The sequence below is a fragment of the Bombyx mandarina genome, chromosome 08, assembly GCF_030267445.1.
Source record: "Bombyx mandarina strain Sakado chromosome 08, ASM3026744v2".
Lineage (NCBI taxonomy): Eukaryota > Metazoa > Arthropoda > Insecta > Lepidoptera > Bombycidae > Bombyx > Bombyx mandarina.
In genome coordinates this window covers 15,494,601-15,522,200 of record NC_143215.1, presented here as the reverse complement: position 1 = coordinate 15,522,200, position 27,600 = coordinate 15,494,601, and the positions used below count along the sequence as shown (strand labels likewise).

At 39.7% G+C, this 27,600-nt stretch overlaps 1 protein-coding gene and 1 long non-coding RNA gene across 3 annotated transcripts; one reads left to right on the top strand and one right to left on the bottom strand.

Moving 5' to 3' along the window:
- The first annotated feature begins 290 nt into the window (after positions 1-290).
- LOC114251965 (uncharacterized) lies at positions 291-25,948 on the top strand. 2 transcript variants are annotated; one of them, XM_028186414.2, is made up of 7 exons: positions 291-429; positions 17,301-17,465; positions 18,530-18,684; positions 19,565-19,766; positions 20,049-20,195; positions 20,589-20,735; positions 21,200-25,948. In XM_028186414.2, exons 1-7 carry the CDS (start codon positions 345-347, stop codon positions 22,057-22,059), a joined length of 1,761 nt encoding a protein of 586 aa, XP_028042215.2. In that variant the 5' UTR covers positions 291-344; the 3' UTR covers positions 22,060-25,948. The 2 variants fall into 2 exon arrangements, with proteins under 2 accessions (XP_028042215.2, XP_089585478.1); XM_089729352.1 differs by lacking the exon at positions 291-429 and adding an exon at positions 5,694-5,993.
- Positions 7,191-12,261, bottom strand: LOC149502586 (uncharacterized). The gene is made up of 2 exons (XR_016323453.1): positions 11,020-12,261; positions 7,191-10,779 (listed from the first exon to the last, which is right to left on the bottom strand). It is a non-coding gene; the product is annotated as an uncharacterized LOC149502586 (long non-coding RNA).
- Positions 25,949-27,600: the final 1,652 nt, after the last annotated feature.

Here is a 27,600-nt window from a genome sequence, read left to right as displayed (position 1 = left end):
GACTACACAAGATTAATTAATCTGTTGTCTGCGAATTCTACTATATTCACACATCTGAATGTTGGCAGTCATTTTCTAACACCCATACATTTCAATCCGTCTTCAATTTGTCTATTAGATAAAACAATACCTTTTGATGGCATGGGTCTTATTAATGTGTTTCAATTAATAGAAACACAAAATTAAATAAGGTGTATCATAAAAGCAGTATGCTCTTCTAATCATTTAGTTTAGCTTTGTTTATTTGATCAAAATTTCCGCGACATTACGTAGATAGGAACCTAGTTCATGTTGATTTCAAACATTTGACAATTGACATTTTGGGCAGTGAGTGAAATGTGTCAATGACAAAAGTAGAACAGTGTTGTGCCGATATGGAGGTAATAGAACTAAAGGATATAACTGATGGAGCAATAACAGGCGATACCGGTAAGTTTGATGGTCTTTGCTTGGAACTGAGACAGAACATTTAGGGCTTTGCGTTTGTAAAATCTCAAAACCGTGACGCACATACAATGTTAGTGCAATGATCCTAAAAGAAAAAGACTTGAACGTTTTGGCGACACCGCTAGGAGCGAAGTCCCGTGAATTGTTTTAGTTTATTAGTTTGGTATTACTTCAAAATTAAACATATAATAATAATAATAGCTTATTGACCGCTTAGTTTAAGTGAAAGTAAAAGTTTTATAAGTTAAAGTATAAAGTATAAGAATGGGAAAATGAAATAAAATCTCCGGATGAAACGTATCTTGTTCATCCAAGAATATTTCTAAAGTCTTACTGGCTATACGTCTTTTACTGAAACATTTTATATCTTCGATGTCTTATCATTCCATTTAATTTCATTCATCCCCATCGAAACAACAACTTCATGTTATTCCACTCCATTTCATTATTCATGCCGCAAAGCATACGAATGTATACCTTTTTTTTCCTACCTAAGCTGAGAGCCTTGAGAGGCTATATAAGCGTAGCCTTAACTAGTAGGTGAGCTCACGGGGCTCAAACCTGACGACGTTGCTAACACGAACCCTAGCAAGAGCCGTGCTTCGCAGAATCTACTACCGGATCGGAAACGCGACCCACTGAGAAGATCCGACGAGAAACTCAGTGGGCTGTGTCTGAGGGTTAATTCAGTCGTCGAGCCCTTCGTCGCAAGCGACGGGTTCAACGAGAACGATGACCGGTGCTTGAGGTACCTAAAAGCACCGTTAGTGGATCGGGGGGATCCGAAATGACGTGCTTGGGGCGACGTCGACTGCTTTCCATTCTGTCCGCAGGATCGGGAATGTAGTTACCGGCGGCCACAATGAGAGGGTTCTCGTGCTGTGCCGCTTTATCGAAGTGGTGTATACCTATTAGCAATTGAAGAATACATAAACTCGACTGACTTGACTGGCAACAGCGATATGTCAAGCAGCGGATTGCCATACCTAAAAAAGTAAAGGAAGAAAAAGGGAACAGACATTGTGTTAGGTCATACAAAAATATTTTTGGTATTTAATAATAAAAATATTCAGCAAAATTTCCTTGTACTATTTGTACCTTCTGGATTTGTTATAATTAAATAAGTGACGGTTTAAAAATAACAAGTATATTAAAGAAACGGTTTTTCTACCGTTTTATTATTGTTTTTCGATTCGCAAATATAATTCTCACCAATATTTTATAATATTTATGAGCTCAGTGCAGTGTTATTAAGAATAGCACAAAATTGGCTCGAGCGTTTTCAGACCAGAATTTTTTTATGAAAGAGAAAGATCGCTCTGGTTGGCGAATAAAGTCGACGACCAAATTTTTTTTAAAAAAAATGGACAAGTGCAGCATTTTTCTTGTTACAACATAACCCAAAACCAGGGGTTGGCCACAAAATAGTTATGGCATAATAATATATAAGAATTATAGACTATACCGAATCCCGGATTAGGTGCTCGTACTATGTATATGGTGGGAGTGAAAGGGTGGCGAACCTTACCCGCGCGAGCTCACAAGGTGCCCTACCACCAGTAGTTACGTAAATTATAATTTTTGTAGGTTTGACTTTTATTACACAATCCTCCTTCATCCTGGAAGTCATTTGGAGAATTTGTTAAGATATTTCAGTAGAAAAAATGGTATGTGCGGGATTCAAACCCCGACACAGTAGCATCGCTCAATACGGATGCACCCGGCGGCTTATTCATTATGCCAAGATCATTTCACATGCATCAGGTACTATGCAAGATAAGTGCCACCAAAAATGTATTGTATATTACTAATCCAGGCTAGGTTTCAAAATTGGAAATCTACACACTGCTGGAAATTCAGAGTGATTCCTGACTGATAGACGTAAGAGAACAATTTTTATTATTGAAGAAATGTAATATAAAACCTTTTACCCCACAATATTTTTAAATATTCTATATGTGCTGCTCACCAAATTTTTATGTTGGCTGCAAGTGCCTGCAAGCCTTTTTTATATTACTTAAGGCTTCAAATTATAGTCATTTTCACAACAGTCAAATAAATTATTTAGACCTTAACCGTTTGAGCGCGTACCGTCGATAGATCGACTCTGTATTAATGCGTATAAAGTGCGGAAAGTGTGGGATCTGAAAACCGACTATTGCGCTGTTTGATTATAGATATTAGGTATCGACCTGTACGGACGTTTCTTGACGTGCGCACATATAACGTTTTTAACAAGTTAATAATATTTCTAAATAACCATTTAAAATTATTTTGCAGTGAATTGAGTATTGACCTTTGTATTTTTTTTTTTTCAAAAATCCTGTAATATTTCTGCATAATATGTGAAAATGATCTAATAATATTTTACTTAATACAACACTACGTAGGTAATGTATCATCATTTTAACAAAGATGTTGTAAGTTTTAGGTAAATAAACACTTAATGTGATATCCCAAGCGAAAGTATAATTCAAGTATAAATAAAAAACTGACTTTTTTTATAATTGAAAGATTACTGGTGGCCCGGAGGCCTTTCCAGTTTCACCAGGACAGGTGGGCGAGCAAAGGCTCAGCCAGGAGGGGTGGGATTTGCTAACAACTGCCCGAGCGCCTCCGAAGGAGACCTAACAACTCAAGAGCAATTGCTTCGCGAATGAATCTACTACCGGATCGAAATCACGACCCGCTGAGAAGACCCGGCGAGAAACTCAGCGGGTTAGAGGGGTGCATGGGTTAGGGAAAAACGGAGTTAAGTACGATATTTAAGTAGAGGTGTTCTTTGTATATTTTATCAGACTAACAGCTACAAAGACACATTAGAAAATAGCCTATTCATGATTTGCTTATGTACAGGAAAACGTAAGCGTGATAACAGCAAATGTAGGTGTAATATTATTTAACATAACTAAATCATTTTAAAAAAAAATATTTCCACAATACAAAAATAAATGTTTGTTAGCACCAATGAACTTTAAAGTAACCGTATCACAGTTGATAGATAACCTTCTAGAACTAAACGCGAAATAAAACTGAAACAAATCTGAGTTCCTCATTCGTTGCTCGATTCACAGTTCATTGAACAACAAAGTGTTCAGTGACCAGAATTTTGCAATCAATCAATCGTGACATGAATTCACCATGACCGATGTGTCCATAGGTCCAGGTGTATAGACATATGGACCAACCACGGGTCAAATTATTTGTCGTTGCCAATAATTACAGCGAATACAGTGGCGCTTAGTTTTTTTAATGGGAAACCTTACATTCTTGCTTTGGTCTGTTACCAACGAGAGTACCAACAATAGAATTCAAAATGAAACTGGGAGTCATATTCGTGTGCTACTCCGGTCAGCTCTAAAATAATAGTGTGATTTAGATTTTTGTCAAATATCTTCTAGTCCCTGATAGCCTCTTATTTCCTACCTATTCTGGGAACCTCGAGGGGTCATGCTAGATTCACCGAGCGAGTAGGTGAGCTCACGGGGCTCTAACTTGATGACGTTGCTAATACTAGCCCCAGCAAGAGCAGTGCTTCGTTGTATCTACCACTTGATCGGAAACGCGACCCACTGAGAAGATCCGACGAGAAACTCAGTGGGCTGTATCTGTGGGTTAATTTACTCGAACCCTTCGGCTCAAGCGACGGGTTCGACGAGAACGGTAACTGATGCTTGAGGTGCCTAAAAGCGCCTTTAGTGGATCGGAAGGATCCGGTGAGGGCTACTGTTTACGGTTCAGTCCGCAGAATCGCTTGTTTGTGTGCGACCAGCATCACGCCGGCTCGGGATAACGCTTAATCGCATCAAGATAAACGACGGTACCAAGTCTCATTAGGGATGAGCCTTGTTTTATTTAATTCCTTTTAACTATATCCTTTATTTAAATTAAATCAAAGTGGATGTGACCAAACAGCCCACCTGGTTTTAAGTTGCTCCTAGAGTCGATTGATATCACAACGTTAAAATATGCGGCAGAAATATATAGGAAAGTTAGCTAGTTAAACTTACAAATAATCATGTGAAGACAAAAATCAATAACCAGTTGACAAATAAAACGTAGAGGTAGGTAATGCTTGATCAATATTCAATTATTTGCGAGCCACGTGATTCGGGATCGCTATGAAAAATCAAACATGTGACAATACTGTTATGAGCACAACGGTTCGGTAGCGCCGAAAGCATCAAACGCGGCCCCAAATTCCAAATCGCTAAACGCTATTTCAAATTCATCCAGTTTAAGTGCTACCAATTGAGTAATTCGGAAAATTTCCGTTATATTAAAATGAAAATTGCTAGCGTCCTCCAACTAGAAAGCTGTAACATCGATATTCGGAAGGAAGTGCAAAGGAAAAGCCGAAAACCAACTAACAAATATACATTGAGAAAATACATGTCCGGCAGTGGATAACTGTGAACTAACGACGATGATGAACAAGAAAGATTTAAATTTACTAATTGTAGATTCAAAAGAGCTGGCACAATGACACGCACTCACGAACTGCATGATCTGGACGTGGTGCAGGAATTTGTGTACTTGGGGTCATTAATATCCAGTGACGATGATTGTGACAGGGAGGTGGGCCCAGGGCCCAGATGTCAAAATCAGCCGTGAAGCTATTGGAGAAGATTTGGAGAAATCGCAGCATAAACAAAAAAACTAAGATAAAGCTCATGAGAACCCTTATCTTCTTCATATTCTTGTACGCTTCTGAGACGTGGACCCTCAAGGCCCGTACCAGATCGAGAATTCACGCATTTGAAATGTGGTGTTGGCGCAAAATGTTGGGCGTATCATGGACGGAGCGCCGAACAAATGTGTCAATTCTCTCGGAGCTAAACGTCAAGACCCGTCTATCTACGATCTGTATGCAGCGTCTCCTCAAGTACTTCGGACACGTGGCCCGACGAAATCCTGACAACTTGGAAAAATTAATAGTTGTAGGTCACGTGGAAGGAAAGAGAAGTCGAGGAAGATTGCTAACCAGGTGGACGGACATTGTCAAGGAGGCCACAAACACCAGCGTCCCGGGCGCCATTAAGCAGGTCGAATGCAGGCAACATTGGAGGAAGCTAGTGCAAAAACTGGACCAAGGTGGTCACGACCCTCAGTAATGAGGAAGCGCCAAAGAAGAAGAAGATTCAAAACTCTTGTTTCATTTGTTCAACTTTCAAACATAGCAATGATAAGTTGTACCGGCTAATGATATAAATAAAATGTATGGCGTCGTTAACTGAAATTGAGTTAAATCATAATTAGTAAAAGTAATAATGTCATAAAACTGGCTGACATTTTTCCGGAAAACATCCTTCCGGAGCTTGGAAACAGGAACATTGGCAACATTGCGTCAGTGCGTGGCGCAATTTGGAAGGGGATACACGCGCAGCGCTCTTAGCGCTTCCCGGTTCAACGCACTCATTTGTAAAAACAATAGATTATTTATGGAATAAACGCACAATTGTATACATAACATAAATATTAATATTTACGGTTGAAATTGTGTAGTGAAATGACTGTGGGGTTGTAAAAAGGATATTTCATGATCGGTAAGTGGCTAACCCTTGGCAAATTTTCCATAGAGGTTTTGGGAAACGTTTAGGGAAGATTTCTTACCAAAATATTCAAATAAAAATTCGATTACAATACAATACTTTTAATACGCTAGCTGTTCTTTTTAAGATTTTTACAATGACTTGTAGATGCATTTTAAGTTAATCCATATTGTAACTCAATCCTGGCAGAGTAAAACAATATTTACACACAGATACTACGTATTTCCTTTCTGCGTTCCTAATTCTTAAAATCTAATTACAACATTTGCAGCTAATCTTCATCGCTACTGTTGTTTTATTTAATTTTTTTAAATAATCTTCTGAGTATAGCAAATTAATTTACTACATATTAGAAGTGAATTATGGAAGTGTGACCACTGCGGAAGGACAAGTGCCCAGTCCCAGTCCGGCTCGGAATTTCGTATATTTTCTGATTGATCAGCAGTCCAGTATTATCATTCATGAGCTTTTGATTAAGGCACGCGAAATTCATATTAGCACAGCCATCGATTTGCAGGGAAAGGAGTCCTAAAGGAGAGAAAGGAGTCGGCACCTTGTTGTTCCATTGCCCGCTGAGTTTCTCGCCGGATCTTTTCAGGAGGTCGCAATTCCGATCCAGTAGTAGATTCTGCGAAGCACTGCCCTTGCTAGGGCTAGTGTTAGCAAATTCTCTAAGGTTGAACCCGTGAGCTCACCTACACACGCTAGGGAAAGCTGATATAGCCTCTCAAGGCTATCAGCATAGGTAGAAAAAAAATAAAAAAACAAGATCGACTTTTGTTTATCTTTCCTATTGTTGGTAAGATCATAAAATTTCAATGTTTCCTTGTAAATGAGGTTACAGCGCAAGGGCGATGAAGAGATGTCTCTGGTTACAATCCTGACAGGTTCGGGCCTTTTTCCTTCCTAGAGCCAGTTTCAAAACAATCGGTATCATAGTTACTAACATCTGAATATTTCGAGTTCATCGGTCCAATTAGATGCGACGTCACTTCATCTGTCTTTTTATCGCATTCACAAATCGGTTAGTGATGAGTATAGACACTTCATTTCATTTAAAAACCTCGTTAAAACTAATGAAGGTCAGTCGTTCCGCATTGTTATAATACATTAGAACATCGGTCTTTGACCTGTAACCTCGCGGGGTTAAAGTCCTATGCTATGCTATTTTATAAATAATAAATAAATAAATAAATATTTACTAACAATCACGCCACGTTAACTGGTCCCGTGATAAGTTCGTAAAGAACTTGTGTTACAGGTACCAGATAACGGATATAAATGTAAGATTTTTATTATACACATACATATATTTAATATACATCCATAACCCTGGAAAATACATTTATATTTATCATACAAATATCTTCCCTTGGCGGGATTCGAACCCGCGACCCCCTTGTGTAGTGACCATGTCACTTACCACTACACCAGACGGCCGTTAAGCATGCACAGAATTCCGTGTGTTACGGTATTGGCACCCAACGTGGTGGGGAGTAGAGATGCCCGATGTATGATATCGGAATACCGCAACACGACACAAAGTATCGATAGTTATTGTCATTGAAAAGTTTTCTTGGAATTCTATCTTATTTTTGTTATTATTGCTTACTTGGGTGGACGAGCTCACGACCCACCTGGTCTTAAGTGGTTACTGGAGCCCATAGACATCTACAACGTAAATGCCGCCACCTACCTTGAGATATAAGTTCTAAGGTCTTAGTATAGTTACAACGGCTGCCCCACCCCTCAAACCGAAACGCATTACTGCTTCACGGCAGAAATAGGCAGGGTGGTGGTAGCTATCCGTGCGGATTCACACGTCCTTTTACCAGTAATTACGCAAATTATAATTTTGTGATTTTTACGATGATCAATTGCTACATTTACACGATTGGCCCATTGTAGTAGTAGGAGTCTTCCTTAAATTCTTGTTATAACTTCTTAATTCCGGTCTGAGTGTAAGATACGTTGTAAACTTACATTCGTGCGGTATAGCTACCATTAACTAGCAGTATCGATATATCATGGCTATTTTATTTGTGAAGCTGTAGTGCGTATCTTGTTCGGCAATGAATAAATGAATTCAATCGATGTGTTATATTGTAATTGTTGATAATTCCACTAGTAAATTTCTTTCTGAAAGTCCATGTTTTTTACATAACTGTAGATTGGTAGGCGGAACTCCGCATCCAACTAGACATGTGGTACCTGATCTTTATATCAAAAGGGGGGAGCATGGGTCTATTTGCCCCGACCTTCACTACACTATGACTAAAAAATATCTTGCCCAGTCTCACACTTGTTTGTTAATTGAGAGGAACATATGCACCTGTAAATTCGCTTATAAATAATGAATATAACATCTCACTTCCTGACCCGTCAGTTAACATTGTCAGCTGCATTGGAAAAGTCCTCTCGGTCGTTTGTAGGTTTTTAATTTTTTTTTATTGCTTAGATGGGTTACTCCCAAACGGTGCTTTGATGTCACACCTTACGCTTGAGCGAACCCATTGCCGCTGAGGGACCGTTCACCTTGAAAATTAATGTACTGTATATTTAATCATTACGAGCGTTAGATACAGCTTTATTATCAAGGGCATTAGATTCATATTACACCGTTTACGTTTTTGTTATGGAAGTGACCGAATAGACGAGACATCTGGTCTGGTCTGTCGAAGTAACCGTATGTGGTTCAATCTTGAAGGAAGTTACATTGCTTTCATATGTAATTCACTGTTACATCGATTGCAAACACAAGTACGACAAATTCCCCAAATAAAAAAGACGTGTTTTTTTAAAATAGTTGCACCCACACAGGCTGAAAATACTCCAGCTAGAAATATTGAAAAGCAGTTATTCAGATGATTTTAAGTGAGTTTACGAATACGACGGTTGCCTAGTTTTTGAGATACTTTGAAATTTCGATTACCCAACGCGGCACAACAATTATCTTATCCACGAAACCTGAACCCATGATTATGTCAAGCTGCAAATTCCTAACCAGACTTAAGACAGAAACTAGTGTCTGTGTAGGAAAATGTAAGGATACTGCTGCCGCGAATATGACTATCTCGAATACATGCTTTCGATTTTTTTAGTATTAAAAAACAAAGGAAAAAAAATCTATTGTAGTTATTGTTTATTTTGTTGCACTCGACCCAGGATTACTTTGGATTCGAGACAGCGCCCAGCATCTCCCAATTATCTTCGCTAGTTCATGAAATAAATGTATTTCTGCTCAGCTCGGGGTTTGAATATTGTTTTTTTTTACATTAGCATAGTTTTCGTTTATTAACAATCCGGTCTTTTTTGTCTAACAACTTGTATGCGTACTAATGTAAATTTATAAAATAAAAAAAAAAAAATTTGATAATAAATATTTTTCGTAATTTAACGATTTACTAAAATATGTGAAAGTGATTATCGATGACGTGACCAAAACACTAGCTAAGTTTCGCTTGAAGCAAAGTACTAAGGTAAAAAGGTAAGGTAAAAATAGTACGAATAACACAGGAAGAGCCATCAACTTGATGTAAACAAAACGCATGTGTATGTTATGATCGCAACCATCGCAACCCGTACTATAGGGTACTTTAGGGGTGAACGACCCTCGCACCCTCAGCGCGCGCCGTTATGCAACTGCCAGAAATTAATCGAGACTTATGATTTAACCCTTAACTATTTATATGTACTTAGCCTTCTACATGAACGATATGTAATAAATACATTAATGCAATGTTATCAGCGTAGCTCTGATCGCCCCGACATGGTCAGCGCGGCTTGCGTGCATCATGTTATCTAAGAATTTAAAAATGTATTTAGTATCGATGGCTTCATAGGGTTTCATTTGCCAATCTACAGATTATCGTGTATCAAGGCCTGACACCTATTTACCAAGAGTAGCTTAGGAATTTTGTATTAATGTCAAATTGTAATTGGACATTATTGTAATGAGATCAATAAACGAAAACGGAGCTCTTCAAAAAGTCAAAAGTATTTAGATCCCTAGACTAAGAAGACGCGCTCCACTGTACTGGTACTCGCGCTGAAAGAGTTCACAAATAGAATGCCACCTACCATCAGGAATGAGTTCTACCATAAGTATAGCGGCAGTTCTACCCGTGCAATAAATAAAAGATTAGTGGGGAAATAAACTGAAAAACACTTAGAGCTTCGGCGAGCTGGCAACCGAGTAAGTAGGACAACCTTGCGATTTGTCAATGTCAGCGCTCTTGAAAAAAACCTTTTGCCTCCGCTTGTGAAAAGCTAAAGTGGAATGACATTTTTTTTTCAAATAACCTTAGATTTAAATTTCTATTACCGATGAATAGACAAAACAGATTCTACTAGGACAAAGCTAGTTTTAAATTTAAATATGTAGATTTTGACTTGTAAATGACTAGATAGGAATAAAAATATATTTCGGGGCTTGGCCTTATGGAATATGTTTTACAAATGTATTCCTTTATCTCCTTCTTACTATTACACCTCCCGCTACCAGAGCAGAGTAGATAGATTATATAGTCATCCATCCAGGAATCTGGAATCGCTGCGTACATTCACAGTACGTTTCCAGAGTTCATTTTAGCCACGCATCGTCCGGCTCTAGAATGAACTCCCCTCCACGTCGTTTGCCGAGCGCTATGTTATATCTTTCTCAAACGAAGCTTGCGGAGAGCTCTCAACAGTAAATAGCGGCTTCCCTGTGCTCCTACCATTTCTGACGTCAATGAGCCACGATGAAAACTAACCACAGGTGGACCCTATATTCATATGCCTGAAAAAGCAATTTAAATGAATAAAAACATTCAACGTAGCATGACTTTATTAATGAAAATAAATATTCAAATATATTTTCAAAATTACTCTATTATCCTCAATTTTTTCTAAAAGGACTGTTTCACGTTACATCCATATGGATAAATCTTTTGGCTACGATCGAACCGCCGAATGCATAAATATTCGACTCCGTCGGTCTGTTCACTTATATGAGTTAAAAGTTTGAACAATACTCTACCTTATTCACTGAGAGTCACGACTAATATTTCCTTAAACGAGACTCGAGCCTCGCAGCGGCAGCATCTGCTCCTCACATCGATTTCGATATTCACCTGTAATTTTAACTAAATTGTAATGAATACTCTATCAGCAATTAACACTATAAAAATACAGTCGAATTGAGACTTTTTGGTAGTCGGTTGAAAACTATACCAACAACCCACACGTTATTCTTTATTAACAATATACTTGTCCTAGTGGTGGCGCCGCGCGTGAGCCCACTCATACTACAATTATAATTTGATTTCAGTTTATTTATTAACAATTTTTATTAGTAAGACCCGATATACCTAACTACTACGGACAGAGCATGTGCGAGCAGTGTTAGCTCAACAACTACGGACTCGGTACACCAGGAAGATGTTAGATTAACGACACAAAGTCCATTAACGTGTTTGATCTTCCTGCAATAAAATGATCAAACATACATCAACAAATAACAAAACACATATACTCCTAGATGTAAACAGCTCGAACTTGATATGCAATTAAGGTAGCCCCGCAGAGGGGCGCAACCCTCTGTCTGAACACTGCATGTCTACAATATAAATAACATAGTTATCAAATACTAGCTTTTACCCGCGGCGTCACCCGCGTGGTCAAGGAAAAGGGTCAATAATTTTTTTCCAATGTGTCTTGTTTTTTTTTCTAAACATAATAAAACTGTTTCCCGTGTGAAGGATTTTTTTCCGGGATCATATAAATTCGGTTGTTTCCTTTCGAGCAGAAACAAAAACAAACAAACACAAGCACTTTCTTAAAGTATGGATTTTTTGGTCGTAACACAGAAGTACTTTATATGCTTCGATCAACAATAGTAACTATGACATTTAATGATGCGTAGGTACCACGACCATAGGATATTATCCATCTGTACCTAAAAGCTCCATTCATCCTTCTCAACATTCAATCATAAGATGACGGAGGCAGATTAGAGATAAAACTCAGCAAAATGAACTCGACAGACCAATAATAATACCCTGTCTTAATGAATCTAATGAATTTTTGCCGCATTACAAAGTGCTAACACAGCTATCCTATAGTCCCAGACCCACCCTCGACAGCCACCCTGAAACCACCTCCTCTAACAGGACTGGACTCAGGCATGATTACAAATTACATTCAACAAAAGTACAGAACATTGTTCAACTGATTTACATCGAACATGACTACTGGCAATACCATTGTATTTGCAACACACTGTAGATAGATAACATAAGAAGATAAGAAACTAAGTTAACAGGTGCCTTTATTCCTAAGGTAAAATTTTTAGAGAATTTGAATTCAAGAAAAAAGCCATCTGATACATATTCTTCACAGAATTCCATGATGAAGAAATAGCAACTTACATAGTATCTGTAGCGTGTGCTGGTAAGACGAATAATGACGAAGATATCAGTCAGTAAGGGTGCATTTATCGACGGCGAAGTAGTCGGGAAGAACAATGGTTATTAAGGTTAGAAGGCGTCAGAACAATATAAATGAGTCTTCGCCAAAGGTGGTGTTAGCTATAAGAAAAATTCACCTACACCGATTATTTAATCTCTAGATACAGCTCAGTGTCACTTACATATATTTGAGTTTTGTATGGTGCAAATCTGCCAGCTATACGTCCAAGATAAGCTATGTACGCGGCATCATATTTCGAGCAAAAACCACAGCGCTATGCTGTGCCTGGCATGGTTTTTTGGTTGATATTGGTGGGCAAATAGCCTCTTTTGTTCCAGTCAAATATTACAGTATTTCTCTTATGAAGAGATCTGACTGAAAGCTACAAAACCTTCATAATAAGCTTTCTTATGCTATAGCTGAACAGAGAAGCTTATGGTTCGTCTCAGTTCGGTACGGGCTCAAAAAAGTCCATCTTCTCCTCGTAGTGATGACCCGTTAGCCAAGGTTAGACTTTAGCTTAAAATAACGATATATTATTTTATTAGTATCCTGTTAGGTAGTGCTTCTAGTATATATTTGCTTCTAATATTAACTTCATTTGAAAATAAATTCAATTTGAATTTGTTCGCTCTATAAGGCGTCAGAATAATGTTAATGACTTAAGCGAACATTAAAAACTCTTCTACATACACGAGTATTAAAACAGCTCTATTGTAACTCTAGCTTCCGAACCTCGAGCTTTAGAAAGTGACAATACACTAATTTCTCCTTCAATAGGACATAAAAGGGTCGTCTATCTTTTAAATTTGTGCTCCAACGAAAGATATTACTTTATCTAAGTTGTATGGGACAAACGGCTGTGCTGCAGACGACGACCTGAATGGGTTCATTGTTAAAGAAAGCAACAGAGCACGCCTTGTTATTGTCGACGAGACATTAGACATGACAGAGCTTGCTGCCAATCTCCACGATTTGTGTCTTTTTGTCTCTTGTCTCATGCAGTATTTCTAATTCTTAATTTCTGGATACGTATAATTTTGCGTGGACTGTAACTTATTGTCCACCTCATTCGTGATTGTAATCAAACCAGTATTGTGGTTGCAGTCCAAAAATAAAAAGGTCCCTCCCGCGTCCCTTCATTTTAGTTTTTTCAGCGTAAAAGGGTGACAAGCGCAGACACGAGGGACCTAAGTTAATTTGTCACTTGACAAAGGGTTGCGTTGATTACGGGGGGATGTTTTTGAATATTTAATCAGCCATTACGAGTATGGTTAGTTAGTCGCACGAGGTTTCAAGCGCTTCACTCAACGGAGAAATCATTGAGCCGTGTTGAGTGTATGTTGCATACTCAATATGTTTTTAATACGTTGTCGAATTTTGTTAGTAATATCCATTATATAGCTCCTGTTGTGATACAAGAACAATATAAGCCCTATTTAACTTGCGGCAGTTCAGAGTGCTTCCTCACAATTTTACACAAAGCTAGATTCGACAAAATAAAATACTAAGTCTGTAACGTATGTAAGTACAAAAATATGTGTCCAATGACCATTACCCCTAAAACGCTTACAGTAACATATGGGAAAAACAGATTCACCAAGTCCTATTAAAGTTGTATTTTTAATTATCCAAGTATTTTAGGGCAGAAATTTTTAGGAAAACAATTAGTATCATCTATGAAGTTTTTTGATTGTTACGCAACGCTTATCCCCGGCATTTACTCACATACTTTATCGATCAAATAAACACTTTTTTCCTGTCCTTGAAATCAGATCAGCGAGATATGCGATAATCAAATTGGATCATAAAATTGCGTGCAGTGCAAAAACATTTGCATACAACAAACAAAGTATATTAGTCTGAGGCCGAATTTGTTATTTAGGTGTCGCCCACCCGAGACTAGATCCATGGACTGGATAATGTACACTTATAATTTCGAACCATTACAATTTCGTGGTTGACAATAAAAGACGATATTATTTAAACACAATTGATTCGTCATAGAATAATAAGTTAGGAAACAGTAAGAACATGTTTCGTGTCTTCCAATATTTACAAGTCGACGACAACTCGTGTACAGGGGGCTCGTCAGGAGGGCTGTCTCTAATAAGTAATACTTATGCAGTTGCGTCGCGGTAGGGCTGGTTGTAGTGCCAAAATATACGTCACCAAATATTTACCCGACTGTGTCAAAAGAGCGTTACATATAAACGTAATCATGTAAATGTAATGTTTGTATGGACCCTGTCGGTAGACCGCCTGATAGTGATCACCAGACCCTATGGTCGTGGACCAACCATTAACGAGCCAAGCAGCTGCTTATAAATAATATATTTTTGTTTTATTAATTCATGGTATTTATTTGTAATCGCCTGCCTATCCAAATAAAAATGTTGAGAATATTGTTGTTAAGGAGGGTAATAGCAGAGGAAGCCGGGGTGAAGTAACCGAATCCGCGATTTATAACCATAACCTAACAAAATACGATCATGTTAGATGTCCTGCCCCGTACTAGAATTTATTCAATGGGTTTTTACCACGATTTTCTTCTGTGTTAATTCTTATTGCTTTTATTAAGTTCTCAATATTTCGGCGCTATTGCAGCGCACTGATCACATTTAGATAAACTAATTACCGTAAATAATAAACAAATGGGATTCCCGTACATTTCATAGAAAAACCGATACTGGATATATCTATGTACAATATAGTAAAAGCTCTTTATTCGCGGGGTGTATGTTCCGTAAATATGCCACGAATACAGGAACCGTGAATATCGAATAGTAATATACATACATACATACATATATGGGATTATTCCTGGGGATACTTCTCTAGGTGACAAAATAAAAACATACTCTAGGCGTAATAGTAATAAGATATATTTTCTTTTTTAAGCTATTGCATAGCTTTTATCGCGGGCTTTGAGCGCGGTGACCGAATCAAGAAATTCCGTAACGAAAATAAAACCTAACATCCCCTACACCGCCTACCATGCAGCTCGCGTCAACACATTCAAATGTTGCGCTTGTGTAGTGTTTGTGAATAAGGCCTTGTTCGAACTAGGCGAGTATTTTAGTCGAGTACCGAGTAATTTAGTGGCTAAACTACTCGCTACTCGCCCGAAAACATAGAACAAAATGGATTGACTTGACTAAATTATTTACTAACCTACTCGACTAAATTTTTAGTGCTCAGACACATTTCGCTACTAAATTACTCGGTACTCGACTAAAATACTCGCCAAGTCCGAACAAAGCTTAAGCGTGCGGCTTGACGTCGCACTGCATGCGCTGCGCATCACGAAAAGTCTGCCCATCTCTCTCTCGCGCGGTCTAGCTTATGAGTGTGAAGGGGACAGTTAATGTTTTGCTTTCGTTAATGTTTATAAATATAGCGTGGTCTTATTTTATTACTGTTTTAATATTAAATTATTATTGTCTAATTATAAAAAATGCTATGCAATAGCTTTACCGCGGCAGTCCCCGAGTGCCACACGTGTTTTTTTTTATTAGTCCTTTTGACGCCGCATTTACAAAGGACATTCGATTAGACACCTATATATTGGAATCCCTTTTATCAACGACAACGACGATTAGATCCGCTAATAAAGAAATCTTAATCGCGAATATAGGAATTGGGTCGCAATTTTTAATCCGCGAATACGCGATTGAAGAAAGCGCGAATAAAGAGTTTTTACTGAATTTAAAAATGAAAACTTATTTACCACAAGATATTTGAAGCATAGCCCTTTGTAAAAGTTTAGCTTTCTAGTAAGCAAAACTTTGCTAATTCGTTCATTTAGTAAAGGGGTCTAGAGACCATCCCCGCAGAAAATACTTCATGTTACTGGCGCTGCTTCAGATAATATACTGTCGAACTTTATTATAATGTAATGTTTTATATGCAGACCAGAATACAGGATTTCTGCGCGATATAAATAAGTCTCCTCATACTTTCTACAAAATTTGAAAACTCGATAATTATACTTATGCGGTTTCAACCCTACAAACAAAAAAATGTGTCCCCAAACATGCCTTAAGGGACACGGGAGCATTTCATTTACCCCTCGGTCGGGGTTGTTGGAGATATCAACAAGACTAGGGAGAGAAATTGTGAATTTCTAGAGGGAAAACCTTTGAAGTCGAAATATTTGTGATTACAGCTGGGCGCAGTGAGGGTCGCCACCACATTACCGCGTCTGTCTGCGTGAGCCTCCAAAATATGACAGTACAAATAATAACAACTTAATGAATCTTGACTTAAACACTAATACTGTGTATTCCGAGATTTTGGCGAGCCGTGCACGGGTTGAACACATTTTACAATTTAATCTCGCGTTTATATCGGCTGCTCTGTCCGCGGCTGACTGACGTGCGTACTTTTATCTAAATTCACCGGAAATTGTAAATAAAAATGACCGAACAAAATTAACCCGTAAAATGGAAATTAGTCTAATATTATGTGCCTCTCACTGGAAACGAGGACTCGAAAGTGGGCACGAAACACTATTAGCTTAAATACGTTAAATAATAAACTATCCATGATATTAACAATGTTAATACAATACTATAACAAAAAATCGTAGGCACACGTAAATTTTGCATTGTGTAAAGAATATCTAAAGAGAGTACATATAATAAAAATAATAATAAAATAAAGAGAGTTAGGCTGACGTGACGCATGACATGACTTACGCCACAAATAAAAGTCAAACTATCCACAGCCAAAAGCTCAAGCTAGGATCACGAACATAGTCCCAGGGGCCCTGAGGTCACGACTAATCACCAGGCCAATGAGCCGACCGAACTTAAATGCTTCATGAATTCAAATCTAATCTTTTTTTAGATGAGATGTGGAGCCTGGTTGATAGTGGAGGAGCGGACGGCAAGTCTGCGCCGTGCTCCCGCGGCAAGCACTCCGCGACCTTACTAGGGGGCTTCGTGTACGTGCTGGGGGGACGAGGGTCTGGAGGTTCCGTGCCGCTCAGAGATTTCTGGAGATATAGTCTTAGTAAGTATTTGATAAGACCCGTTATATACGATGTAGACCATTGTAGAGTGTTTCCATGAGACTCTCCCGTAAGTTGCACTGAAAATAGGCCTAATTTTTGTCGCAAACATGTCTCAAAGCAAAAATCACATACTAAAGTCAGCACAGAGATCGCAAAGCGCCATTGACAATTCACAGCAGCTTTTGAAATGAGCATCTCCGGGGAAAATGTTCCGTTGAAACTCGAAGTCAGCACGAACCGACACTCACGAGACACTTCAGACGAATCACGTTCCCGAGCTAATTGGGTCAAAAACTAGTCGAAGTCGAATGGTCTTTTATTGACCCGTCTGATGTAAGTGGCGTTATTGTTTCAACACAAATAGGAATATAGGTGAGGACACGCGCTGTCAGCGCGGAGGGAAGGCACGGTATACCAGTGTCGCTCGATCAGTAAGTAGACTGCGTTTCATTCAGATCTTCTCACAAAAAAGTGTTTTAGCCAAAACTAGTCTACATCGAAAATTATTTAAAAACTCATATTTCATTTTATTCCAACTCATAACTTTAACTAGGTTTTCTTGTTTCATTAAATGTTTTCTTATTTTCTTCTTTTATCTTCTGAATCTGTGGCTTGGCCTTCAGTCTTCCTCTGTTTTCATAATAACCATCAGAAATTTCTTGTTCAAGTCAGTATTTGTTATTAGTTCAATAAATTTTGGTTCTTTTATCTGTTATATGTATAATTCAAGCTCATTTTGTAATTAGGTTTTTGTGGTAAAGTCGTTTGTGTGACTCGTAAAATGCTTATAATCAAAACCCTTAGACGTGAAATGAAAGTGGGTCGGTTCGTTTGATACCTATAAAAAAAAAAATCCGACCTTTTCGAAGAAGAACTCTTTAAAATAACAAACAAAACATATCAGAGTACATACCTACAGATTTCGAGTTCCTGAGTATCTTCCACAAAAGTACTGCCTCCGACCAGGAATCTACTCGGTGATCGTGGTACAGTAGACCGACGAGGCGGTCAACTATTATTAAATTATGAGGCAACAATAACCCTGTTGAATTTTTATTTCCAGCAACAGGAAACTGGGAGAAGTTGGACTGTCGCGGAGAGCATCCTCCGTCTCTCCAAGAGCACACGGCGACCGCGCACGGGCACAGGATCTACGTGTTCGGCGGCGAGGCGGGGGCGCTCACCAACGAGACCCCACTGTGGATCTACGATACAGAGGTATTTTTATCATTAATGGTTTACTGGTGGCCCGGAGGTCTTTCTAGTTTCACCAAGACTGGTGGACGAGCAAAGGCTCAGCCAAGAGAGATGGGGTTAGCTAACAGCTGCCCGAATGCCTCCGAAGGAGACCTAACAACTCGAGAGCAGCTGCTTCGCGAATGAATCTGCTACCGGATCGGAATCGCGACCCGCTGAGAAGACCCGGCTAGAAACACAGTGGGATAATGCATGGGTTAGACTAGTGATGGGCAAAGCACGGCCCGCAGACCAACTGCGGCCCGTGAAAGTATTTAATCCGGCCCGCCGAGAGTCCATTCATCCTAAATATTCTAGTCAGCATTTTGGCGCGTAAAATAAAATTGACGTTTATAATTGAAAATCTTCGAATTTTTAACGAAAGCTCCAATTCGTTAGGGGTGTTTTGAGCTTTCACTATTTCATAATTAACTTTCCATCATTATAATTATCTCGGCAGTCTGTCACAGGTATTAGCTTATTTATTAGAAAACAACCATTATTTTCACCTATCTATCACACGTCTCACGTCTCACACGCCTAACAAGGCGTAATAGTAAAAGGAATTTTGTTTATTAAAAAGCTTTAATACAAAATGCATTTTTTTCTATAATTCTGGCCCTCCTTTAGAATTTCTTAAACTTTATGGCCCACCACTGGGTTAGACGATACCGAGATACATTCAACTGTCATATTGCAGTTTTACAATCTACTTACATCTATCGCTTGCATCAGAAAGGCGGGACACAGCACAGCTTAGTGCTTTTCATAATATTTTTTTAGTAGACACTATAACAAAATGTTCTGACATATGACCATATTCCAATTTCCCAAATCCACGAAATTGCGTATTTGCCCTCAGACACAAATCTGGCGCAAGCTTCCCGGCCAAGTGAACTACACTTCCTCCGTGCGTCGTCGCGCAAGGGACCCTCGTGGCGCTGTCAGTGGACCTCGAGGTCGGAGGGGACACACAGCTCATGCCCTTAAGGACTGTCTCCTCATTTATGGAGGGTACCAGGATTTGAAGGGATCCACTAATGAACTCTGGGCGTTCCACTATGGTAAGAGTTTTTCACCTGAGATATTAAGGATATAAAGAAAGTGCGTGCTGCCTATATTTGAAAGAAGCGGTCGTCTCGTGATTACTTCAAACCAGAAATATGCAAACTAATAAACGAGCTGTGCAAGCGGGTCCGCGAATTATTTTATTGCATATTGATAGTGTGGTTACATTATGCAGGTTAACTTGCAACATTCCTCCATTCAGACGGGAGCATTTGCGTCATGGGTTTCTATAATCTTCGTACATTAGAGTTCATTGGCAATAACGCGATTTGTTACAGAATCCGAGTCGTGGCACCAAGTCCGGACGTGGAACCCCGGGCCGGCGCGCCACCGCCACGCCGCCGCGCTGCACGACGAGCGCCTGTACGTGCACGGCGGACAGTGCGACCTGCGGGACTGCGCCGACCTGTGGTTCTACGACACCAGTGAGTAGGCCTGTACCTCTATATTGCATTTGTTTAAATACTTTGTTGAAAAACATGCTACCCTTTTGATACGGTGGCGCCATCTTATTTTATGCCTCCGTCACCTAAGTCAGTGCTAGATTTTAGATATAATTCTAACGTTGATATCAAATCCTGTTAGACGTTCTTAATTATTGTTATTAAATGTGACATGAAATAAGTACTGCACAAACCGCAACCAGTCACAAGTGTTGATGCGTTATAACATTGGCTTGAGTTAGACGCTCCAATAAATAGTACATCTATGAGTCGTGCGTTGACCGAGCGGGTGGCGAACCCTATAACCACATGCACGTGGGCACAACGCGGCGCTGTGCGTGACGTGCCGCGGCGATGTACCGCGTGGTGCCGCAGTGTCGCGCGTGTGGCGGGAGGTGCGCGCGCGTGCGGGCCCGGCGCCGCGCAGTGGGCACGCGGCGGCGCGCGCTCGCGCTCACCTCTACATCTTCGGGGGAGACTCACATTCACACCCGCACAACGACCTGTGGCGGTTTCATTTTGGTAAATAGCACTCCTCAAACTTATTTATTTCTTGCTTTCTTGGCTTAGGGACCCCTGTAACCGTACTCGTCGAAACTAACAGATTTCGCCGTGCAACTTAACCCATACATCAGCCCGCTGAGTTTCTCGCCGGATCTTCTTAGCGGGTCGCGATTCCGATCCGGTAGTAGATTCATTCGCGAAGCAATTGCTCTTGGTTTGTTAGGCCACCTTCGGAGTCGCTCGGGCAGCTGTTAACAAATCTCACCCCTCCTGGCTGGGTCTCTGTTCGTCCACTTGTCCTGGTGAAACTGGAAACGCGTCCGGGCCACTAGTAATCCCTCAATCACTTAATTTTGACTTAATTTTATATCTATAGCAATTAATACCATCTAGGTTTCTTCGAAATCGAATTGGAAATCTATGCACTGCACATGTAGATAAAACTCAATTTTACGAAGGAGTAATTTTTATTTTTTTCCCAGCAACAGAAACATGGGAGCACATTCCTAATACAGTAAAGTGGCCCTCCCCTCGCACCGACACGTGCGCCATCCTCCTCCCGCGTCGACCGCCCCGTGCTCCTCCCCGGTCCCCCCCGCTCGCCCACCCGACCCTGGCGCGGCCTCCTCCCCCACCCGGGAATATCCTTCGTGAAATCTCCAAGCTGTCTGCCTTTCACATCCGTCGCGCCGCTCGCTGCTCCTACACTGCCCTCGCCGGGAACAAGGACTCTACTGAGAGCTTAGTTCCATCCGAATCGACGCTTCCGAAGTCTCAGTCTGCCTTCCACATGGAGCGGCGCGGACAATGCAGCCCGCGGGAAGGGGACGTACCCGACCTCACGCGTGACCCGCTCTCTGTGCCCGACTTCGCGGATATGGTCACAACCCCCACTCGAACTACCAAGCTCGTCTATCTGGACTCTGAAGATGAAGCAAATGGGAAGAGAGACGTCACTGTTAAAATGGACAGCGAGACCACCGTGGTCATGCCCAAGTCAGCTTCCGTCCGGTTCACCAAAACTGTGACCATCACAGACGAAGAGGACACCGAGATGTCCACTTCAGACTACGCCAGCGCCGAGAAAGTGAACAGAATATCGGGAAACGGTTTCAGTAATCCTCACTACTTGGGTCCAGATGTGAGGAACTTGAACCTGGCCCTGACCCCCGACTCGGGAGTTGCGCCGGGAGACATAGAGCTGCAGGACATGAACGTCGGTCGGCGGGCGGCCAGGCCCGGGGACACGCCGCTGTACCTGCTCATCGTGGGCGGGAAGGAAACCCCGCACGTGGCCTTGATGCAGAGCCCTCTGTCTATGTGGGCTTATAGACTTCACTAAAATTGTATATTTTTTAAAGCACAAATGTCAGTACAGTAATAAATTACGATTTGTCATTAGAAGCATAAATAATACGATGACATTTTTTAGTAAATGGTAAAACTGGTAAGAAATTTAAAACATTTTCGTAAAAAATGTAGTATTTTGCAATCGTAATAGACGCTCCTGGCAACCCTGCCGCGCCCGCCACGCCGCCGCAACGTCGCGGGCGAGTGGCGGGCGACGTTGCGTGACCGTCAAATGTAACATAGTTTAAAAGTTTTATTATCTATCAACTCTATTGACGAAGTTGGCTTTTATTTTATTCTGAGCAGTATTAACCTAATAAATGTTGCCAAAACATAAGATTGTCAAATGTGACGCAATTAAATTAAACAATCTGATACACGATAATAAAACCACCGACATTCGCAAGACAAATCATTATTTATTTAGAAAGGGGTCTTAAATGAAATTTCAAAATGATTACATTATAGTAGTGTATTTATAAAATTATTAGTATTTCATAGTTTTGATGTCCATTTATTACTTAAAAGCTTTAGTTTTCATAACATTCTCTTAAACTAAGTCCAAACTTTAGTTAGATATCCGCCTTACCGAACTTTAGACGGAATATTTGAAAATATTGTAGGCATTTTTTTTCATGAATTTCCATATAATGCCGTTATTAAATTGTAATAGTTAAATGTACAGATGCTAACTTATACTACAATGCTCGGATAGATGTTTTTATCTTATTACTAAGTAGTTAATTAAGTACCTAATTAGTGTCAAAAGCACAAAGTTCGTCCAATATTTCACTAAGCGGTTTCTTAAGTGATGCAATTAGGTGGTATACAGTATTTAGCCTAAGTGTAAAGTCCATTAACTCCTTTCAATGTGAATATGCGAGTCGTGCGACCGTCCTGCGCCAATCCACCCACACCGACAGTCAACCCGTGCAGCGGCCACGGGAATCCCCTTTATGCTTTACCATTTGTCTAATAATTCAAATAGTACCAAAGTCTGGTAGTTCCTCGTGCGACCTCACGTGGCCCTCTGCGGCACCTGTGTGCTTAGTGCGAGTTTTTGAACGTTCTCGATAGCGTAAAAGTTAGCTCATATTTGTATGGAATGGGATCGTTTGCCTACGTTGGTCCCTAGGGGCGCTGTTCCAACTGCATACAAAATTGGGTTAACTTTTACGCTATCGAGAACGTTAAGAAACTCGCACTAAGCACACAGCTGTATGTACACTGCGGTCTCGCAGCCTCAGCCCGATTGCGTTCTGCCAGTATCTCCGACGATCAGAACATAAACTACCGAAATAGTTATTAATTAAATCCTTTATAATAAAATAAACGTTGTAATATTCTGAACATATTGTGTCTAAGAATACAACCATATTGTTTTTTCGTGTAGGTATTATATAAGATGACGGCCATTGAAATAAGTGTTGCTAGGGTAAAAAGTAAAACCATTTATTTATTTATTTTACTGTTGTTATTTAATTTATTGTTTTGTATGTCATGTTATTGTTTGTACTTTAAGCTCAATCGCAGGCGCCCGGGAGACAGCGATGATGGCCGTGTCATTTAAACATTATCGCGGATTCAAAACCAGACACGCAATTTGAATGTTCTAACATTAATGTTAATCATACAATTCAACGGTGCTCAGGATTGACCTGTAGTTAATTAACGCTATCAGTTGCATGTGCGATAATTGAATTTAACACGGCCCGCTCGTCTACCAGCCTAAATTAGAAGTGCAATAATTAATTTATTTTTAAACTGTTTTTCTCATTAATAAAATCGGACAAAGAATTTTACGATGTGTAAAAATGATTTATTTTTACATTACGTACTTAAATTCTGTAGCTGTGGATAAAATTACTTAGTGTGTTAAGACTGAGTAGCGTAGACATTTTGTAAGTGCATTTTAGTTTTGCCTTATACATTACCAACGGAGATTCACGATACAAAACCAATTAACAATAACGAGGGAAGAATAGCGAACGACGTCACAAAGCTATTACTGATAGTCCGAGATCCGACTGCAGGATTAGTGCGCTCATTGGTTATTTGCTAAAAACCAAATTTTTATGTATATTTATAATTAGGAGAATATATATCTACCAAGTTGCCTATCAAAATTTGGCCGCTAGTATTTTTAATTGCTTTTTGGGAAAAAATTTCGTTCACTTGTTTTTTAAATAAAATATCGTCTACATCACGGCAATTTACATAATGATTTTAAAAAATCACGGTTGCCATTGCGCACCTCACCGCACCTCTTCGCAGCCAGGTGTAAACAGGTATGACTTCGATACTTTTTTACGTTCATAACGTATATTTATTAATTATATATCAAATTGAAGCTAATTTTTTTCTATTAATTATCATATATGGTTGCCTAATTAAATCTGGCCGCAAATAAGGGTTGCTGGCTGTTAAAGATGATAAATATTTAAGGTAGAGTGAAAGAGAGTTAACGCGTAATATATCATTTGTCAGACGAGGATAGCGATTGCTGGCCGTGCGACGGTTTTGCGTTGAATGTTAGTGTTCTCAACCACCGGGAAGTAACAGAGAGTTAATAAATACTCATTGCTTTTTTCGTTACACAAAAAACACGACTTCATCTTTATCAATTTTATTTTACGTTAATTAATTTAATAATTTTTAGATGCACAAATAAAACAACAGTGTAAATATAAAACGTTTATTACGAACTCCAAAACAGCGTGGTTTTTATGTTAGAATAAAAATGCCGCATCTGTTCAGTTGAGGACACTAACATTCGACGCATGCGCAATGGCTTAAAACCGTCGCACAGCCGGCAATCGCTATCCTCGTCTGACAAATGATATATTACGCGTTAACTCTCTTTCACTCTACCTTAAATATTTATCATCTTTAACAGCCAGCAACCCTTATATGCGGCCAGATTTAATTAGGCAACCATATATGATAATTAATAGAAAAAAATTAGCTTCAATTTGATATATAATTAATAAATATACGTTATGAACGTAAAAAAGTATCGAAGTCATACCTGTTTACACCTGGCTGCGAAGAGGTGCGGTGAGGTGCGCAATGGCAACCGTGATTTTTTAAAATCATTATGTAAATTGCCGTGATGTAGACGATATTTTATTTAAAAAACAAGTGAACGAAATTTTTTCCCAAAAAGCAATTAAAAATACTAGCGGCCAAATTTTGATAGGCAACTTGGTAGATATATATTCTCCTAATTATAAATATACATAAAAATTTGGTTTTTAGGAAATAACCGATGAGCGCACTAATCCCGCAGTCGGATCTTAGACTATGAACTATGTTTCCAAAATGCCAGAATAAACTAAAGTCATGAGGCATATTGTGAGTCCGCTCCTCATGCAGACAGGCCTCACCGTGTTGCTTGTGACCGTCGCGGAATAGATGTTCCGCTATAACGGGTTAGTTGCAGGCACGGTAGATACCGTTAAGACTTGAGCCTCGTGTTTCCGAGGTGGCGTCGTACACGTTGGCGCTGCTTATAGGCTCTGGTAATCGCATAACATCAGCCGAGTCGTGAGCTCGATAACCCAGCTAGGCTCCTCGAGGGAGACGCGGGCGCGCGCGTATTTATCAATTTTCTCATAGGTATCAGACATTTGTAATGTTACTTTTGCTTTGCATATTAATGTTTGTTACTTTCGCCGTAAACAAGTAGATCGCTGCGTGTATCTCGCTGATTCTTCTCTTTGATATTTTCGTTTCAATTTTAATATTATGATTTTTAGTTTTTTTATTCGTGGATTCTGATCGAGTGGAATGTAAAATTTCTTGTCTACTTGTACCACTTAAACGTCACAATGTACAATGCGTTGAGGGAGTCTTAAAACAAGTAAAAGTATTTAGTTGAATCTGTGTTTTTATTTCATTGCTTCGAGCCCCGATTTCATCACCATCTGAACGCCGCCACCCACCCTTCGATCCGGGAACGCTATTACTGCTTCGCGACAAACACAGGCCGGGTGGCGGTACCTACCCGTGTGGGCTTACAACACGCCTTACCACCAGCAAAACGCACGGATTTTACTAGTAAATCTAGAACGGCAGAATAATCTGTCACAGTCCTTTATTGCATGGAGCCCGACGGCCACCTACCGAGCAGTCATAGGGGTGTTACTGCCGAATGTTCTAGTGTTGTAGTGTGAAGGCTGCCGCCCTACCGAGAGTTGCACACGGTGTACATAGGCGGCACTGAAAATTTCGTGAATTAATGAAGTGACACAACATTACTATTTAAAAATGTATTTATTGCTTTTCGAAATATTCTCCGCGAAATTTGACACATTTTTCCATGCGATGGAACCAATCATTGAAGCAACCATTCCATTCGGAAGTTGGGGTCTCCAAAATGGCCGTTTTGTAGGCGTCCACAGCTTCTTCAGGTGATGAAAATCTCTGTCCACGCAATTTATTCTTTATTTTAGGGAAAGTATAGAAATCATTAGGGTTTAGGTCGGGGCTGTACGGCGGATGGTCTAATAATTCTATGTTTTCTTGCTCTAAAAACTCTTTTGTTCTGTGCGCGGTGTGAGAACTCGCATTGTTGTGATGGAGGATGATGCGGCGGTTGCAGTTCTCTTTACGGAGTTCAGAAACGACCTGTGGCAAACAAATGCTAGCATACCATTCTGCATTAACCGTTCTTTGTCCCTCAAGAGGAATAGTCGTAACATGGCCGGTTTTGGAGACAAACGTGGCCACCATTTTTTTTGCAACACTCCGTGAACGAACAATTTTCGTTGGCTTTAACTCATTTTCGAACACCCAAACTCGTGACTGGTTTTCTGTTTCGGGTTCGTACGCGTATATCCAGGATTCGTCACCTGATACAATGTTGTATACAGCATTTGAGGATCCTGCGTGGAATCTTTCGAGAGTTCTGACGCACCAAGTAACGCGAGCCGCTTTTTGCTCTTCACAGAGCGAATGCGGTATCCATCGGGAAAACAACTTTTTTACACCTAATTGTTCATGCAAGATTATTTGTATTCGACTCATGCCAATTTCTAAAGTTGCCTGAATTTCGCGGTATGTCACATGTCGATCTTCCTCAATCAGCTTACGCACAGCATCAACGTTTTTTTGGGTGACTGCAGTTTTTGGACGACCTTGACGGGGATCATCACTGAGCTTGACACGTCCACGTTGAAACTCAGCAAACCAACGAAAAATTGTGGTTTTGGATGGGGCTTCATCACCAAATGCAGAAATCATCCGGTCAACATACTGTTTTTGTGTTAAACCACTTCGAAAGTCATAATAAATCATCGCTCTTGAATTTTCTCGAGTCAATTCCATTTTCTCATCGACTAAACAAGTTTGACAAAACCTCGTGACAAGACCGAGAATCTTTTTTTTAATAAATAAATGGTTTTCGATTTTTAAAACCAAGGAGTTTTCAATGAAAAAGATTTTAATATGACAGGAACAGTGGAAATATTCCATTCCCGATACTTTTAGTGCAGCCTTCGTATTGTGTTGTTTAACAGACTAAATATTATGG

Bases quoted from the DNA above. Each gene is read 5' to 3' on its own strand.
- LOC114251965 (XM_028186414.2), top strand. From the start codon at position 345: ATGACAAAAGTAGAACAGTGTTGTGCCGATATGGAGGTAATAGAACTA. The intron at 19,767-20,048 runs GTAAGAGTTTTT...GATTTGTTACAG, and splicing joins ACTCTGGGCGTTCCACTATG to AATCCGAGTCGTGGCACCAA. The intron at 20,736-21,199 runs GTAAATAGCACT...TTTTTTTCCCAG, and splicing joins CCTGTGGCGGTTTCATTTTG to CAACAGAAACATGGGAGCAC.